At 40.4% G+C, this 18,195-nt stretch overlaps 1 protein-coding gene across 1 annotated transcript; it reads left to right on the top strand.

Annotated features, from left to right (window-relative positions):
* The first annotated feature begins 1,298 nt into the window (after positions 1 to 1,298).
* CTXND1 (cortexin domain containing 1) lies at positions 1,299 to 18,182 on the top strand. Its single transcript, XM_039358814.1, has 3 exons — positions 1,299 to 1,415; positions 13,581 to 13,731; positions 16,339 to 18,182. The coding sequence occupies exon 3, from the start codon at positions 16,395 to 16,397 to the stop codon at positions 16,572 to 16,574; it is 180 nt and encodes a 59-aa protein (XP_039214748.1). The 5' UTR covers positions 1,299 to 1,415; positions 13,581 to 13,731; positions 16,339 to 16,394; the 3' UTR covers positions 16,575 to 18,182.
* Positions 18,183 to 18,195: the final 13 nt, after the last annotated feature.

Below are 18,195 nucleotides of genomic sequence, written 5' to 3'. Positions count from 1 at the left end.
ATACTTGAGCCATGAATCCGCAGTGACTGCAGCTTCTCTTGTGGCTTATGCTCACCTTTAAATGAGGTCTTTTCCTAGGGCAGCATGTCATACATGGCGAATGTTTAGATGAGGAAATAAAATTTTGCTTGATAAAGACTGAGTTCTGTTAAACCTAATTTCATCAGTGTTTGTGTGTACATGCGTGTATATACAAACATGCACACATGGAGTTATACATAGGCGAGCATTTTTGTGCATATATTAATTGCAGATGCGTGTGTGTACATATGCCTGTACGGGCACACACTCACAGACACACATTATAATTATGTATACTATGCAGATCCATGATGGTAACCCCCTCCCCACTCCCAACTGCATGAATTAAAATATGCTGATCAACCACGGTCCCATCTAATAGATTTCTAAGTTAATAGTTCATATTATCAACTAAATTTAAATATAAATGGACTCCACTGGTTTGCAACGTAAATATACACGCAGTTACTCAACTATTTGTCTTTGAAAATACGAGTGACCCCGTCCCAGTGCATTTTTTTTTTTTTTTTTAACAAGGGCATCCCAGACTCTCTCCTATGGGCCTCTGGCAGGGATTGTTCTTTTCATTCTTTTGAGACTCCTCCTCAATGCTGGTATGTCTTCCCCCCCCCCACCAGGCTGACAAGAAGCCAAGTTGATTGCCTCTTTTCCTTTCTCTGAGTCCAAAGGGATAAAACTCTTCTCTTTTCCCATTATGGCTGCCTGCAGATTACAGGAAGGCGAAGAGGAAGTAATGTGCAATTTCAAGTCAAGCTCGAGGGTTTTTCTAGCGCTTCAGGAACCGTGTCGGTGGACAGGTGCCAAATCAAGGAAAAAAAGACTCATCCACTCTCTTTAACAGGACTATTCAAGCCACGGCTGGTGGGGGGCTTCCCTTTGCAAACCCCAGAGTCAGCATCTAGGGCAAAGGAAGGACTGCAGGCAGAAGAGATCCAGAGACAATACTAGCCCCGGTGATTCTGGTGATTCTCGGGGTGCCGCAGATGCTCAAATTGTGTTGTAGGAGAAGGGAAGGAGGGAGGGGAGCCTTCTGGCTGGAACAAGCAGGTGTAGTTCTCAAGCACAGGCGGAGTGAAAGCCAATGCAGCAAGTCATCCAAATATTGCAGCAGAAACACTGCCCTGCGATGATTTAAGAACTGGGGGAAGCACAGATGCTGGGGGGAACCCAGAGGCCATTCCCCCCCCCCCAGCCCTCAGACGGGTGATCAGAGCAGAGACGAATCTCTCATTGGTCCTCCAGGGTTTAGGAAGCAGCAGCCGGAGAAATTTCAGAGCCGCTAAGCAAGGATGCTCGGAGACCGCACCTCGCGTGGACGCATCGCAGGGGAGGGTGGCTGTATTGGCACTGCTGGAATGAACAAGTTGTGATAGGTTGGTAACTCTTATTGTTTTTTTTTCTCCCTCCCCCCCCCCTCCAATTGTTTCTTAAGGGAAGGCTGCTGCTTCTCCTGCCTGCTCAGGACTGCTCACCTGTGCGTGGCGTTTTGGACAGGTGGGCAAACCCCTCCATTGAACAACTGTGTGGCAGGGACTTAAGTTGCCCTCACAGACTTTTGGACTTTGGGGAGGAAGGGAGGGCAGTCCAGCTTAGAAAGAAATCATGATGAGACCGAGACTGGAATTCTCCGTTTTATATAAGGACTGACCGAGGAATCCAGATTTGATTAGATTTAATTTGATCTACTTGAAGCGCTGGATTGCAGGAGAATTGTGCTTACGGATGCACTCTCTCTCCCTTGTCCCACAAATTGTATGTAGGCTGGAGTGAATGTTCAGAAGTGGCTGAGTAAGGCTTTGTTTGTTTGAAGGATGAATCACTGTGATTTGAAGTTTGTAGTGGAGCAAAGGATAAGTTCCTTCAGAACCAGAGAACCAATACAGGCTTGGCACAAGAACAATCGACCCTCTCTGAATCTGATTAGGAAATAATTCATTGAACAGTACTTTGCTCTGGTTTTAGTGATGTTCCTTACTGCATGGTGGGTTTTCACAGAGACAGGGATGGTTTTTTTAAAAAAAAAAGGTTCGGCCAAATCTTAATGAACTTGGTTTATTGCCTTAATAAAAATCTTTAATCTGCCCAAACTCTGAGATTCAAATTCAGTCAAGCCACACCGTTTTCAAGTTGACATTTTTAAAAGAGATTCAGACTTGAGTGTGCTACTTCTAATTTAATGCGGGGGGGGGGGAATCATGACTGCCATTGATCTCTCAACATGATGAACAATTCGTATTTGTCGCAACTGCAGGAAATATTATATTTTTTCATCAGAACATGGAGAAGGCTAATTTTAGGGGTAATTTCGATTCATGCACCAAAGACCACAGGATATGTGCTATTTCTCCTCCTCTCCTGCTCCCTTTATCTCTCCCTTTATTTTTTGGAAAGAGGTGATTCTTTAAAACTTGTTTAGAGCTGTACAGGTCAGCCTTGCACCTTTTTATAATGGGTAGACATATGATTGGATTAAGCAGTGCTTGCTCCAGAGTATCTGTGGATCAACTGAAGGTAACTTGGAAATAATTATAATAGGCTGAGGTCTTTCTATGGACACAAGATTTTTCTCTCGGTTGAAAAAAAATTAGAAAAGTTTCTGCTGACTACATGTAAAGTTACAAAGAAGGCATGGCTTAGGGCTGTTTCAGATAAACCCTAGGCTTAGAGTCTACTTGTCAGCCATAGGCACGGAGAAACACCTGCAAATCTATTTATTAGTTAGGCACAGTGATTTTTTTTTTAAAAAAAAAAAAAGGTGCTGGAACTCACACATGTCACACAACCTGCCTTGCCTATCCTACAAGGTTCCATCCAAAAAAGGTGCCAGCACTCTGTTCTGGGCGTTCTATGAGAAAAAAAGCCCTGGTTAGGCAACTTGATTGGTGGTTGATGACATTCCCAAGTATGCAATATGGTGTGTTTGGTTTTAACTTATGACGGTTGTATGCCTGTATGAGATATGACAACCGTACATCCTCCCTTCCATATCTTTCCTGTTTTGGTACTAGATATTTGAGATGTTTTGCTAATTTTACAACCATCTGGAGCTTCTTTAAAGTCTTACAGGTGTTTCAGCTATTCTTCAACTGCAAATATCTCAGGGGCTGCCCCAAAGAAGAGGGAGTCAGGCTATTCTCCAAAGTGCCTGGACAAGAAGCAACGGATGGAAACTAATCAAGGAGAGAAGCAATCTGGAACTAAGGAGAAACTTTCTAAGAATGAGAACAATTATCCAGTGGAACAGGTTGCCTTCAGAAATTGGGTTTGTCTAGTCTAATGAAGAGAAGGACGAGGGGGGGGACATGATAGCAGTTTCACAATATCTCAGGGGCTGTCCCAAAGAAGAGGGAGCCAAGCTATTCTCCAAAGCCCTTGAAGGCAGAACAAGAAGTAACAGATAGAAACTAATCAAGGAGAGAAGCAACCTAGAACTAAGGAGAAACTTCCTGACAGTCAGAAAAATTAACCAGTGGAACAACCTGCCTCCAGAAGCGGTGAATGCTCCAACACTGGAGGTTTTTAAGAAGAGACTGGACAGCTGTTTGTCCGAAATGGTATAGGGTTTCCTGCCTGAGCAGGGGATTGGAGTAGAAGACCTCCAAGGTCCCTTCCAATTTTATTATTATTAAATTAAGACAAAGAATAAGCATCAGTTATCACCACATCCCTTTCTCAATCATTATATTTTATTAGTCGGTTTTTCTAGCGTCTATAAACCGCCAGGCTTAAGCTTTAGAGAAGGAGTAAGGGCTGCAACTGAACCCTTTCATAGCTGATGGAAGCATTTCCCCGAAAGAAAAACCCCAAGAGTCGTTTCGTGTGAGCTGGGCAGCCACATCAGTGTGATTAATTAATTAATAAATAAATAACTAAACCTGATGCCCTTTCCATTGTCTAAATGAAAACCGTAGCTTGGCTGAGAGGAATAATTCATTATTATCAATTATTCATTCCCCTGTAAGGAAAGGAATTAAGGAGAGAGGAGAGATGCGATCGCTAATCGTGACCTTCAGAGATTCTCGAGAGATGTCTTGTATTTCCTAAATCTAATTCTCTCAAGTTGAAAAGTTGCACACGTTCAGTGGTCCAGGGAAAGGAAAAGAAGAAGAAGAAATAGAGCTCTGGGACTCCCCCCCCCCCAGAAAAGAAGCCGCAACTGCATTTGATATTTTGGCTTAACGGGTGGAAACTAATCAAGGAGAGAAGCAACCTAGAACTAAGGAGAAACTTCCTGACAGTGAGAACAATTAACCAGTGGAACAACCTGCCTCCAGAAGCGGTAAATGCTCCAACACTGGAAGTCTTTAAGAAGAGACTGGACAGCCATTTGTCCGAAATGGTGTAGGGTTTCCTGCCTGAGCAGAGGGTTGGACTAGAAGATCTCCAAGGTCTCCCACCTTCTTCTTCTTCTTCTTCTTCTTCTTCTTCTTCTTCTTCTTCTTCTTCTTCTTCTTCTTCTTCTTCTTCTTCTTCTTATTATTATTATTATTATTATTATTATTATTATTATTATTATTATTATTATTACCACTAGGTAATTCTACTCTGGTCATCTTCATTGACGTTATCTAGTGTACCACCTAGTCAGGTAAATAAAAACAACCAGAAATAACACACAGTTATAGAAGTTAAATGAACTAAGTTGATTTTTAACTGCATTTCACCTCATTTCTTTCTTTCTTGCACAAAATGTGCATATCTGTCTGTCTGTCTGCCTGCCTGCCTGCCTGCCCGCCCGCCCACCCACCCACCCACCCACCCACCCACCCACCTATCTATCTATCTATCTATCTATCTATCTATCTATCTATCTATCTATCTATCTATCTATCTCTGTCTGTCTGTCTGTCTGTCTGTCTGTCACAGAAGTATCTGTGCTTTCCCACCTTCACACTTTGAACCTGGGACCTGCAGAGCAAAATGTTAAATACAGATAGTGTTATTAATGTGCCCTCAGTATAGCAAGATAAAATTGGTTTCTAAGCTGATTTTTCAAGCCGCAGCCAAAATTTTAGAGCTACTCTTTATTTGTTCAGCAGCATCTTTTGGCAGTTTAGAGCAATGTCAGCAGAATTGGATTGCCTGCTGCTGCTAGCAGAGAAGGCCTGCTGACATCATCTCATTAAAGAAGGTGGGGGAAATCAAGTCTCATTTAATGAGAAAGGATCCATGGGGAAGATGGGGAAAGAAATCTGCAGGACTAACATTTTCTTTCTGGCTTTAGTATTTGTATTTTTACTGTAACAACTTATTTCATTAATTTGTATACTGTCTTTATTACTTTTACAAATAACTCAAGGCAGGGAACCTAGCTGCCTTCCTCTGCCTCGTTTCCCCAGAATTATCACCCTGTGGGGTTGGTTGGACTGAGAGAGAGTGGCTGGCCCAAGATCACCCAGCTGGCTTTCATGCCTAAAGACAGGACTAGAACTCACCGTCTCCTGGTGATTGGCCCAAAGTCATTTAGCCAGCTTTCATGCCTAAAGGCAAGACTAGAACTCACCATCTCCTGGTGATTGGCCCAAGATCACCCAGCCGGCTTTCATGCCTAAAGACAAGACTAGAACTCACCATCTCCTGATGATTGGCCCAAAGTTACCTAGCTGGCTTTCATTCCTAAAGGCAAGACTAGAACTCACCATCTCCTGGTGATTGGCCCAAGGTCACCCAGCTGGCTTTCATGCCTAAAGGCAAGACTAGAACTTACCATCTCCTGGTGATTGGCCCAAAGTCAACCAGCTGGCTTTTGTGCCTAAAATGGAACTAGAAACTCAAAATCTCCTGCTTTCTAGTCTGGTGCCTTAACCAACAGACCAAGCTGACTCTTTTTTTTTTAACTTCCTTATTATCCAGTAGTTTATCCTGATGCCAATCCTGGTCAGTTGCTAGACAAGGCATTTAGTAACGATTCCTCATGATTGCTCTTCCCACAAAAACATAGAAGTGGAATTTTGAAGCTCCCTCCCAGTCTATTTTCCCCTTCAAATTAACAATATCCAATCAACTGGCTGGAATTCTAAGAGATATGAGCCACCTCGGTGGGGAAACTAAATAACAACCTCAAGTGGTCATCTGAATGCTGGATGACTAACTAGACTTTATCAATAGGCTAGTAGTGAGGAGGAGGAAGGGGGAAGAGGATGGTGAACACCCCACGTATTGCCTTAGACCTGATGCATCAGTTCAGTAATCCCAAATTCATTGTTTTCTTCCAATATACAAATTTGTTTCCATTATTAATAGGCAACAAAAGATAATCCATAAATTCAAAGACAGAGAAATTCATAATCCAACTACTATTAGGAATCTTCTATTGTTTAGCTATAATTTACTTGGCATTGAGTCCTTGGACATCAGAATAAAGTTTTAATCTCATTTGGACTTGATCTATGCCAGCTATTGTCAAAAGAACTAGGCCCCTAATAGCATTTTTTTATTTATTTTCAGGACCGAAGCTTTGCTGCCAATCCAATTAAATTAGACTAGACAGCGCTTCTCAACCTTGGCATCTTTAAGACGCCTGGACTTGCAACTCCCAGAATTCCCCAGCCACCATGTTAGCTGGGGAATTTTAGGAGTTGAAGTCCATGCACATTAAAGGGGCCAAGCTTGAGAAAACACTGGGCTAGACAGACAAGTCACTGACAATGATAAAAGGCAACATCTCTTGACTCTAAATCATCACAAATCACCACCCAATTTTCTCATTGCTTACTTGCCAGTGAAAATATGCAATACTCTGCATCTCCTGGCAGCTGGTCTGCCTAGCAAAAGCCTCCATATCAGAGGAGCTGTTCAAAGGGCAGACTATTAATAACTAGAGCTTATTTTCAATTCCCCTTTTCCAGGTGATGTATGACTTAATCTTCCCCCATTAATTGATAACATCAGAGAGAATGCATTTATGTCCTTGTGAGTCAGTCCTCCTCCCCTCCAAAGAGCTTGGAACCCTTCTCCAGCAATTGGCTCAGCTTGCCCAAAAAAGGCATGTTAAAGAGACAGTCCAGCACAATTCAGTGGAATGAAGCTGGTGGCTCAACCCGGCCCACTTTCTCAAGAAGAGAAATAAATTGCAAAATCGAATCTGGGTCGGTCTCGGAGTTGAGAGGTTTACTCTTCCAATCTTTCGGACTTGTGCTGGAACCCATGCTCAGGGAACTTCTCTCTACTGGAATATGTGCTTTGGGCTATTCCCTGAATTGTATTTATGTGATGAGTATTTACTCTGTGACTATGTAGGATGAGCAGGGAGGAAGCTAACCACCAGATTGCAAGAACACAAGCGAGTGGTCAGACGAGAAGACCCAAACTCATTGGTAGCCTCACATTGTAATAAACAATGTCATACAGTGCATTCAATTTTGCAGCTACTAAGATTGTTGGTTGAGCAAGCACAAAAACTGCCAGGGAAATAATTGAAGCCTGGGAAACGGGTCCCTTGTCAGTTAATAGAAATACTCATTTACCACCAGGCTTATCAAGTACTTAGGAGCTGAGGGCTTGGCAGCACAAGAAACCAACAGCCAATCGCCAGCCATTACATGCTAAATCAGCCAATAGGAAGGCACCACATAAACACAACTCACAAAACAGTCCAAAGCACACATTTTGTAGAGAGGAGGTCCCTGAGGATCAGCTCCAGTACAAGGCTGAAAGCTCAGAAGATTAAACCTCTGGTCCAGGTGAACGTCCCAGATTCAATCTTGCAACATTATCCTGGGACATGTATATTTGGCTTCATTTGTGAGAGAAATAAGTGGTATTTCTCAAGGATCCATTGTTTTTGTTTTGTTTTGTTTTGTTATTTGTTCATGAATGATCTTGATTGTGGGATAAGAGTCAAGTGGCCGTGTTTGCAGGTGATGCTTAGCTATTCAAATTAATAAAATTCAGAAATGACTAGGAAAAGCTCTAGGATGCTTTTCAGTTTAAGCAAGGGAAGAGTGCTACATATTAATAGCAACAGCCACCAAGAGTTGACTCGAACTCAGTGCAGAGGAGGAGGGATGGATAGATATGCCCCTCCAGCCTTTTTTCTTAAACTTGCACCTCTTTCAGGAGGAGATTGAACACTTCAGTCCACTTCTCCAAGAGTAGGTCACAGCATGTATTAATTTCACAGTTGTTTCCCAGACAGCTAACCTTGGATCCCAATTAAAAGTGAAAGACTGAATTAGACTTGACAGCCATAAACCTGGGAATCAGCTTGGAGCATAAGTCAAAGAGCCCAGCAGATGATTCCAGAGAAAATGGGAGAACATCTTGAACTTGAAGCTTGTAAACACCAGGCAGCTGACCATAACAGATCATCAATTGGCAAGAAATACTGACAAGGGAATCTGCTGAAGTGATAGACACTGCTTATCTATCTATCTATCTATCTATCTATCTATCTATCTATCTATCTATCTATCTATCTATCTATCTATCTGCACACATACAAATATATGCCAATGCATGTATATTTTTTTACAAGTCGCCACCTTACTTTCCATTGCTATTGAAAATGTCCTATTTGTCATCTCTCTTTTTTTTTTAATTTTTAGTCCATCCATTTCTTCCCTGCTTTGCAACTTTCAGTCTTTCTCTTATGTCCCAAACCTTTTGATTTTTCCTCTCTTGTTTCTCTATGGCTTCTTACTCCAGGGATAGGGGGTGTAGCTATAGAAAGAACAAACATTTTAAGGAAAGAAAAAAAGTAAATATATATAAAACACTTTTAATTCCATTAATAAAGCAAATACAAATTTTACTCGGAGAAAAGAGAAATAGAGATTAAACAGTGCAAAAAAAGAACAGAGAAAGCAAAATACATAACGAAGCTACTCCCATTCTTTGTCAAAACAAATATAACGTAATATTTCTTTACTCCATATGGTTACAAATATCTCTTCTTCCATGAACCCATCCCTTATCTATATGTAAAACATTGACTTTCCACTCCTGATATCAGCAAAAAGTCCATAAAGGTTTTCCAGAGCTTTATAGAAACATGTCTTATTTTAATCCCGGTCAAACCAACCAACTCTACATTCTTTCTTTTTACTTCTAACAATCTTTCTTTAATTCACTCATGGATAGGATTTGATCTCTCTTCAATTTTTCTTTCCCTACCCCCACCCCAAAGACTTTATCAAAGCTGTACCAAAACTGTTGAGACTATATTCTAAGTACAGTCTAAGTCCTGATCCAAACTCTTAACTCTTGTAGTTAAAGTAAAAAGTAAATAACCAAAAGCACCATTGCATAAACAGGCACACCTTGCTCTCCCCTCTGTGTGTGACTAGCTTACCAACATAAATATGCTTGTAAAACTAACCAAAACCCTTTTGCCACCAGTGAAGGATACATGGTGTTGACATGCTCTGACAAATTACAGAGCAAGAACATTGGCTCAGACAAAGATGCCTGAAGGCACATGGAACCCAGAACAGTCCCCAGTCCTTGCATGTGCCAATAACCTTGACAAAGACGAAAGAGGCTATGTTTCGGTTTAATTGCTTTCCTTTTTTTTAACTGATTCCCTCAAGTTTACGAAACACACTTGGGAGCTTATAAATAGTTCTTCCATTAAAAAAGCCCCAGAAAAAAAATGCTATATGCAAGGGGCCCTTAGTTGTTCATGTGCCTTAGTTGTTCATGTGCAGCTGTGCTGCAGCTGCCAAAAAAGCCAACACAGTGCTGGGCTGCATTAACAGAGGGATAGAATCAAGATCACACGAAGTATTAATACCACTCTACAAGGCCTTGGTAAGGCCACACTTGGAATACTGCATCCAGTTTTGGTCACCACGATGTAAAAAAGATGTTGAGACTCTAGAAAGAGTACAGAGAAGAGCAACAAAGATGATTAGGGGACTGGAGGCTAAAGCATATGAGGAACGGTTGCTGGAATTGGGTATGTCTAGTTTAATGAAAAGAAGGACGAGGGGGGACATGATAGCAGTGTTCCAATATCTCAGGGGCTGCCCCAAAGAAGAGGGAGTCAAGCTATTTTCCAAAGCGCCTGAAGGCAGGACAAGAAACAATGGATGGAAACTAATCAAGGAGAGAAGCAACCTAGAACTCAGGACAAACTTCCTGACAGTTAGAACAATTAACCAGTGGAGCAACTTGCCTCCAGAAGCTGTGAATGCTCCAACACTGGAAGTTTTTAAGGAGAAACTGGAAAGCCATTTGTCCGAAATGGTATAGGGTTACCTGCCTGAGCAGGGGGTTGGACTTGATGATCTCCAAGGTCCCTTCCAACTTTATTATTATTATTATATTCAAGATGGACAGTATTTAATATTTATTTGTTATGTATATGTAGGGGTGTGGGTCTATACATATGTTATACATAGTATGTTTAGGTGTGTCATGTATGTGTTTCACTTTGAGAACGGGCAACTAAATTTCATTTTTGATGTGTGCCATTGTGCCCACAGTAAAAAAATGACAATAAAAGTTATCTTATCTTATCTTATCTCTTATCTTACCTTACCTTACCTTACCTTACCTTGCCTTGCCTTGCCTTACCATGATTTCCCACAAATGCCAAAGCTGGGGGCCCTTTACCATTCTCTAGTATATAGATCACCATGCTATAACACAGAGCCAGACACTCTAATACAGTGTTCTCAAACTTGGCAAATTTAAGATGTATAGACTTCAAATCCCAAATTCCCCAGCCAACATAAAAACACTGCTTTAATATAAGCCTCAGTTAACTTTCTTGTCTGAGACTGCATAAAGAAGGAGAAACATTATAGAACTGTCTCAGCAGAAAAATCTGACCGAAATATCATGCCTACTTTGTTCACTATTGCTAGAGGATAACTTGGGCAAAACTCTAATTATGTGCATGGCATTTATTGTATTCCAGGATATTAAGATGAAAAAACGTGACTTGTCTCCCAAGTGATTTCCTCTCAGCAATTGCAAATCAACCAGATATTTCATATTTGCCAGCCTGCTTTTTTCAATAGGGAATATCTAGCTACTACAGTGGTACTTAGTACTCAGTTGCTTTCAAACTCATTGAATTTGGTACTCAATACATTTTGATGCAAAAATGTTGTCCCGGTACTCCTCATTTGTTTGGCACTCGACACACAAGCTAGAACTGGTCGGTGTCAGCTGCTTTGTGACTCACTACATTATTCTTTATGGGGAAAAAATGTTTAGTACTCATCATTTTTGGTACTCATCATGCTTCCTGGAACCCAATTAACGAAGAGTACTGAGGTACCACTGTATAACTCTCCATCTCTGACTTTCAACTCTTCTAATATCTGTCTAGCATAGCTACTATTGTACCTTTGGGAACTGTTCTAGTACATGCAAGAATTCAGGCAATCTAAAAACACTGGAGGCTGCCCGACCTCAGTAGATTTCTTGAAAAATTTGAACTCTGTTCCAAATCCCTCAATGACGCATGTGAAAAATCACATCCAAGTGATCAGAATTTCACTTCCATCACCCATTCCCCCCCCCTGTATTATATGCAATCAAATTCTCATGCAGGAACTTCTGAATGGAACTTTAATTCAGGCGATGGGTGGCATCATTCCCGCTACACTCGTTGAGAAGGAAAATCAGGGATTGTTATTTAACCACCAGCTGACATTAAAAGCATAATAAAGACAATCAACCTGATTTATAGCTTGGGAAAAATTCCAGGGGAGTTTTCAGCGATTCATTCCAATGGGTTCTGTGTTAGAATGGCTTAGGACATTGGCTGGTTCCCCAGAAAGAGATTTGGAGAAGAAACCTAAGCTGTCAGCTGGAGTTTTCCACCTGGGCTTCCACTACATTAAACCCGGATGCCGCAAATGAACACATATGCACACAGCCCCACACGTTTCACCAACTAGTAGACTAGTAGAAAAGAAAAGAAAGGAAGAGGAGAGGAGAGGAAAGGAAGAGGAGAGGAGAGGAGAGGAAAGGAAAAGGAAAGGAAAGGAAGAGAAAAGAAAGGAAAGGAAAAGGAAAAGGAAAGGGAAAGGAAAATGAAAGGAAAGGAAGAGGAAAGGAAAGAGAAGGGAAGGGAAAGGGAGAAGGGAAAAGGGGAAGAGAAGAGAGGGAAAAGGAGAAGGGAAGGAGCCATACTGTAATCCTCGGAAGCAATTTCCCCATTTCTGTCTATCTTCCGCAAAACATGTCCAATGTACAGACTTCCTCTGTGAGAGAGATGAGTGGATCTTACATTTGATAAATAAATTAATCTTTAGAACTGTTTGATCAGCTATATCAGTTGCTTTGAAAGCTGCAACTCCAACTTTCCTGTACCCGTTCTCAGTTGTGGCTTCAGGTACAAATATCTATAGGGTTATTTTTATGTGGTAGGGGAGATGCTTTGGAAAGATGCAGTATAATCCTGCATCCTATGCCACAGGGATAATTCCAATTTGCTGGAATGCATTTTGTATTTTAAATTTAATTTAATAACTTACCTCGCAGGGAGACAGAGACTAATTAATTATATGCCGATTGGGCAGTGCATGTTTTTTAAAATGAAAAAGGCATAAAGAAATAGTTAGGTGCAAGAATGCATAGATAGGAAGGAAAGAGGAAAATGGAGGGTTCAATTAATATATTTTTGGAGGAAAAAAAACCCCAACTTTGATAATTTTGACCCGTCATCAAATCACATATTTCCAGATAATCACAAATGGCCCATCTATGCTAAGAGGTCCTTTGGCAGGCTATTGATTTGTAAAAATCTACTTTGAAACTGTTCTATAAATACCCTTTTACTCCGGTTGAACATTCAGGGAAACTCTGATGTCTTGAAGCAAGAGAACTGTCATGAATTAAATGAGGTATAAAAATTGATGTGGCTGTCCAAATTACACAATTAAGAAAAGGAACTGACTCAGAGAACTATACAAAAGGGGAAAAAACATATAAAAAGAGCTGCAGTCAAATGAAAGGATTCCCTACGATTTAATAAAAAGACCCATTTCTTTTTTTCTGAAAAAGGACAATTCATTTTTAAGGGGTGAAATTGTAGTCTGGGTATTTGAAGTCGTTTGGCTGCTTTTTTATCACTTCATAATCAGATAAACAAGAGATGTATTTGTTTTTTTAAATATATATATCTCAAAGTTGGATATTCACAGCTACTGCAAGATGATTAAATAGCAGTTGGGATAGTTAATGGACCTGAAACGGAAATTAGAATCGGCTTCACGGATTGAAAGGGTGGCTGGTAATTAAGCAACTCTTATAAAACTCGAGAGACTTGGATGAGATGTGCCAATGCACCATGCAACAAAGAAATTGCCTGCAATGAAGAGGCAAAGAGTCTCTCCCGTTTGGAGAGGGTGAGCTTCAATTTGCACTGTGGGAAATGCAGCTAGATGCGCCTTAAAAATCTGAATCAAAGCCTCCATTTCTTTGAAGGAGAAATGGGGTGTAGCAGGCTGCATGAAAACAACCCATTCGATTTGTTTTCTTTTAGTAAACCATGGTTAACGATGCCAGTGCTTAGCAACTATGTGCGAATCTAGTCCGTATCTTTGCAAAAGATTTGACATAAAATGGTGTCGTTGCAGGAACACATATTTAAAGGGAAACGAAAGGAAAGCAACGTCCAGCCTAAGAGGGAATCTCCCTGATGCTATGCCTTTTCCTAAGAGTCAGTTTTCCTGAATCTTGGTGAAGCTGCCATATTCCAGGAACTGAGCAACAAAGCCAAAATCCAGGGTAAGTCTCATAAGAAACGCTCCGATCACAACAGCTTTTCTAACATTTGACTTGATCTGTAACAGCCTTTCCGAATCTGTTTTCCTCAACTGCCCTTGCAATGTAATCAAGATGCCTTTTCATATCATTAAGAAAAAAAATTCTCAATCTTTTTCAGAAATCGTGGGTGCTCCGTCCCTGGAGATTTTTAAGAAGAGACTAGACAGTCACTTTTCTGAAATGTTACAGGTTCTCCTGCCCGAGCAGGGGGCTGGACTAGAAGACCTCCAAGGTCCCTTCCAGCTCCTGTTCTATTCTATTCTATATTTTGGATCGTGACTGCTCCATTGGAATTTAAGTACTTCAGCTCTGCTTCAATAGTAGTTATTTATAAAATTCTTTGTAGATGCTACTTCAAAGCTAGAATGTTCGCGATGATAGGTTTTTTTTGTACATTGTTAGCATCTTTGAAATATTCGCAACCATGGAAAGCTGACTTACCAAGGAAATATTCGTAGCTCGGGGTTGGTCCTTGGTGCTCTCTGAGCTGGGTTGTTTTCTTGCACACATTTCATTACACAAACTAGGCGTTAGTGAAGCTAGCACAGATGATGTTACCTAGTTGGGTAATGAAACATCTGCAAGAAAACAGCCATCTCAGAGATCACCAAGAACCCTTCCAATCTGACTTACAATGGGCCACTTTTTCAGTCCAGCAAATTCTGCTTTAATAATACTGATTTACAGGAGATTTCTAAGATTTGGGGTTTTTTTAAAGCCCTATTTAGATATGCAGGAAATGAATTGGAATCCTTTGCAGAGAGAGTTACATTCTGGCCACTGAATCAGAGCCTTCTCTGTGTGTGAGCATAATCAAAAGCCTGGGGATGGTGTGTGAAAATAATTAATGTGACAGTAGTGACCTGATATTTAAAAAAAAAAAAACCTCATCCCCTGCAGAAAGAAGTTCTTACCTTTTGATCTACAGTATCTGTACTCTTCCAATTACATGAAAGAAAATGTGCTTCTGAAATTTCTTTCAAAGGAGAAGAGAATTTCTGATCAAAACTCATGAATTGGGTAGAATGTCGTTGCATTTATTTAGCAACAGAGGGATCAAGGAGTCTATAATTGTCCTTTCTTTTCTTACACAATTTTCTCTTTGCTACTTCCCTGGTTTCCAGTGACCCAGAGTGTTGGGGGCAATATGCTGACTTTGTAAACCGCTTAGAGAATGCTGTAAAGCATTATGAAGCAGTATACAAGTTTAAGTCCTGGGTAGGGAACCTTGGCTCTTTTATGACTTGCGGACTTCAACTCCCAGAATTCCCGAGTTGGCCAAGGTTCCCTACCCCTGATCTAAGTGCTATTGCTATATTGTTTTTTTTGCTACCCACGATGGTTTCATTGTGGTGTATTGTTGTTCTTATTTTATTGCAGTCTGACTTAGTGCTATTTTGGTCATGGAAAAATAGAAGATAATTGCTTCTAATAAATATGTGCCTAGCCTGTTTCCTACTGGTAAGGTTTCCAGAATCTACTCTCAATTAAAAAAAAAAGCAATAAAACAGTGCATTATTTATCCTGGAACATTAAGTTAGCAATGTCCATTAAAAACAGAATAATGAACTGCAGAAGTCATTTTGATCAATTATGTCTACCCAATTCCAAAAACAGTTTGGCATACATTTATTATTATTTCATATCCTCCCTTTGGGAAAAACCACGCAGATTTTAAAAAACAGGATATAGGAACTGGGCCACTAAAAACATTTTAAAAATGTTGACTGAAACAGGAACTACTTTAACTTCATATTAGATGAAATGATTATAGATATATCAAGCCACCACTAAAAAAAATGACCTGTCATTGATATCCATCAATCTGATGAAATTTACTGAAGTAAATTGGGGTCTCCAACGTTAATACTGGGAGAGAGAGAGAGATATATCAGTGCAGAATTCCTTAAACTTGCATTCTAGGGGGGGGAGGGGAAAGAATTCTAAAGATGGTGCATGGATGATTATTTATTTATTTATAAAATTTATTGGCCTCCCATCTTACTATATAAGCTAACTCTGGGCAGCTTACAGACATAAAAAATGCATCAACGTTAAAAGAAGAGCGAATTAAAACCAAGATGAAAATCTATTTGTTCAATCAACCAAAAGATCATTGGAAGTTCCCTCCCTCCCATCCAGGACATAGCACAGAAGCGTTGCTTGAGCAGGGTCCGTAAGATTGTCTGGGACGCTACACATCCTCTCCACGACCTGTTTTCCTTGTTCCTTTCTGGGAGGAGGCTTCGTGGTATCCGTAGCAGAACATCCAGATTCAGCCATAGTTTCATTCCATACGGCATTAACGTTGCGAACTCTCAAGCTTCCTCCTTCCATTATATATTCAAGACAGACAGTATTTAATATTTATTTGCTACGTATATGTAGAGATGTGGGTCTATACATATGTTGTTCATAGCATGTTTAGGTGTGTGTCATGTATGTGTTTCACTTTGAGAGCGGGCAACTAAATTTCATTTTTGATGTGTGCCGTTGTGCCCACAGTTAAAAAAAAATGACAATAAAGGTTATCTTATCTATCTTATCTAATATTGTCACTTCCTGCAGGTAAAAAAAATCATGGTAGCAGCAGGAATTAACCCTGATGTGGAGAGACACAAACAATGGAAGCACCATCTCCTGAACCAGCCTTTGTCGATGTGGATAAAGGACTAACTTTGGCGTGTATTGTCTTCCTCTGCCTTTTTCTCATTGTCATGATTATCCGCTGTGCCAAAGTGATCATGGACCCTTACAGTGCCATCCCAACATCCACGTGGGAGGAGCAGCACCTGGATGACTGACCAACATGAGGGCTTGGGGACAAGGTGGTCCCCAGCCCTCTACGCATTAGACCAACCAAGGACTTGGTGCAAGAAAGCACAGCTTCAGAGGCCACCTTCCCAGGATGAGAGCACTAAATATAACTCCTCTTCACACCAAGATGCTTACAGCAATGGTGAAGTTTTGAGAGCACACTGATTACAACTCTGTGCAGATCTACTTGAATTCTTCAGCCCTTCTGATCTATTGCTATGCTTTCTCTCTCTTCCAGGTTTTAATGAGAGCAACTATGATGATTCCATTACACCAAGTAGCACAAATGCTCTTTCGATACTATAACTCTCTTTCAAGCTTTCTCTAGCGTAATCTCTACTTAACAACTTTGGCTGTGTTTAAATCCAATATGTGCAACTTTATCCAGACTGCTTAGCAGTTGAGTAGGGCCTGGGCGGTGTCATCCTTCCCCTACATAAGGCAAAAGGTGTATGCGGTCCATGAAAAACTCAAAATATTGTTTCTGGATTCATGTCAGTTTAGTATTCATGAGATTATATTAATTAGATCCAGCTAATAGGCTTAGTCGCTGTATATCTTCCGTAGAATTAAAGATTGGTAGCAATTATGGAAAGGTCTCTTTCGGCCACTCTCAAGGATTTACAGGTTCAGGTTATGCACCTACGATTTAAGTCATTATTTCAAGTGGAATCATACTCTACACTTGCCGTGCATCCACAAATCCAAGGGTAAATTGGTCAGTGAGATCGTTTTTAACAATAAGAATACTTAAAACATGTAGTGAAAGGATGAAGGATTTTACTCCATCAAATAACAGCCTTACGTGGCCACTTTTGCTTCTTCTTTCTTTAATGAAAAAATGTACCGTCCTAAGAGACGTACAAAATCTAAATACCCTTAATGAAATCATTGATGTAGGGAGGATGAAAGTCACCCGAAAAAGAGAACAGATGTGGGGAAACCAAGGCAAAACATGTGAAGGGGGAGAAAGAGGAAAAAGTGTATCAATGATACACAATTTGTTGGTGAAAGAACCTGGTGAACAAAAGAACTTCTATGACCCTTAAAGATTTATTGGAACATAAATCAGTAGGAGTCAAATGTTCACCAGATGCTTGATTAGCCTTAACTGACTGGTATAGAGCTGGGATAAGAGGTTGGGGATAAGAATAGAAAAATAATGTAATTCTTTATAGAACTATTCAGTACATTTTTTTTTTCAGCTAGCTTACATGGCTAACATGCCTGTGTAGGACGATGTAATTTTTTAGAAATGAGCTGACGAAACCAGACCTATGAAGATTCTCAGTCATCCAGGTCATGGTTGTCCCAAAGCTGATTTTTCAAAAGGCAACTGAACTTTGTTTTTTTTTTCCCTTGAAAAAGATGTTTTGCTTCTCATTCAAAAAGCTTCTTCAGTTCAGAACTGAAGCAGCTTTTTTGGATGAGAAGCGAAACGCCTTCAAGGAAAAATTAAGCAAGTCCAGTTGCCTTTTGGAAAAAGCACATTTGGGACACAATTGCTATGGCATTCCTAAAATATATTTGCCAAGAAAGTATCAGGAAATCCAAAATCTGTACGTGTCCAAAAAGTGTTTCTTAAAAACATTGACTAAAAAAAAAAAA

This window comes from Crotalus tigris, unplaced genomic scaffold (genome assembly GCF_016545835.1).
Source record: "Crotalus tigris isolate CLP2741 ecotype Arizona unplaced genomic scaffold, ASM1654583v1 scf7180000019068.10715455, whole genome shotgun sequence".
In the NCBI taxonomy this organism is placed as follows: domain Eukaryota; kingdom Metazoa; phylum Chordata; class Lepidosauria; order Squamata; family Viperidae; genus Crotalus; species Crotalus tigris.
Note: the sequence above shows the minus strand (reverse complement) of the source record. Positions and strands in the feature narration are given on the sequence as shown.

What these genes read in the sequence shown, in the direction of transcription:
- CTXND1 (XM_039358814.1), top strand. Translation starts at nt 16,395, where the DNA reads ATGGAAGCACCATCTCCTGAACCAGCCTTTGTCGATGTGGATAAAGGA.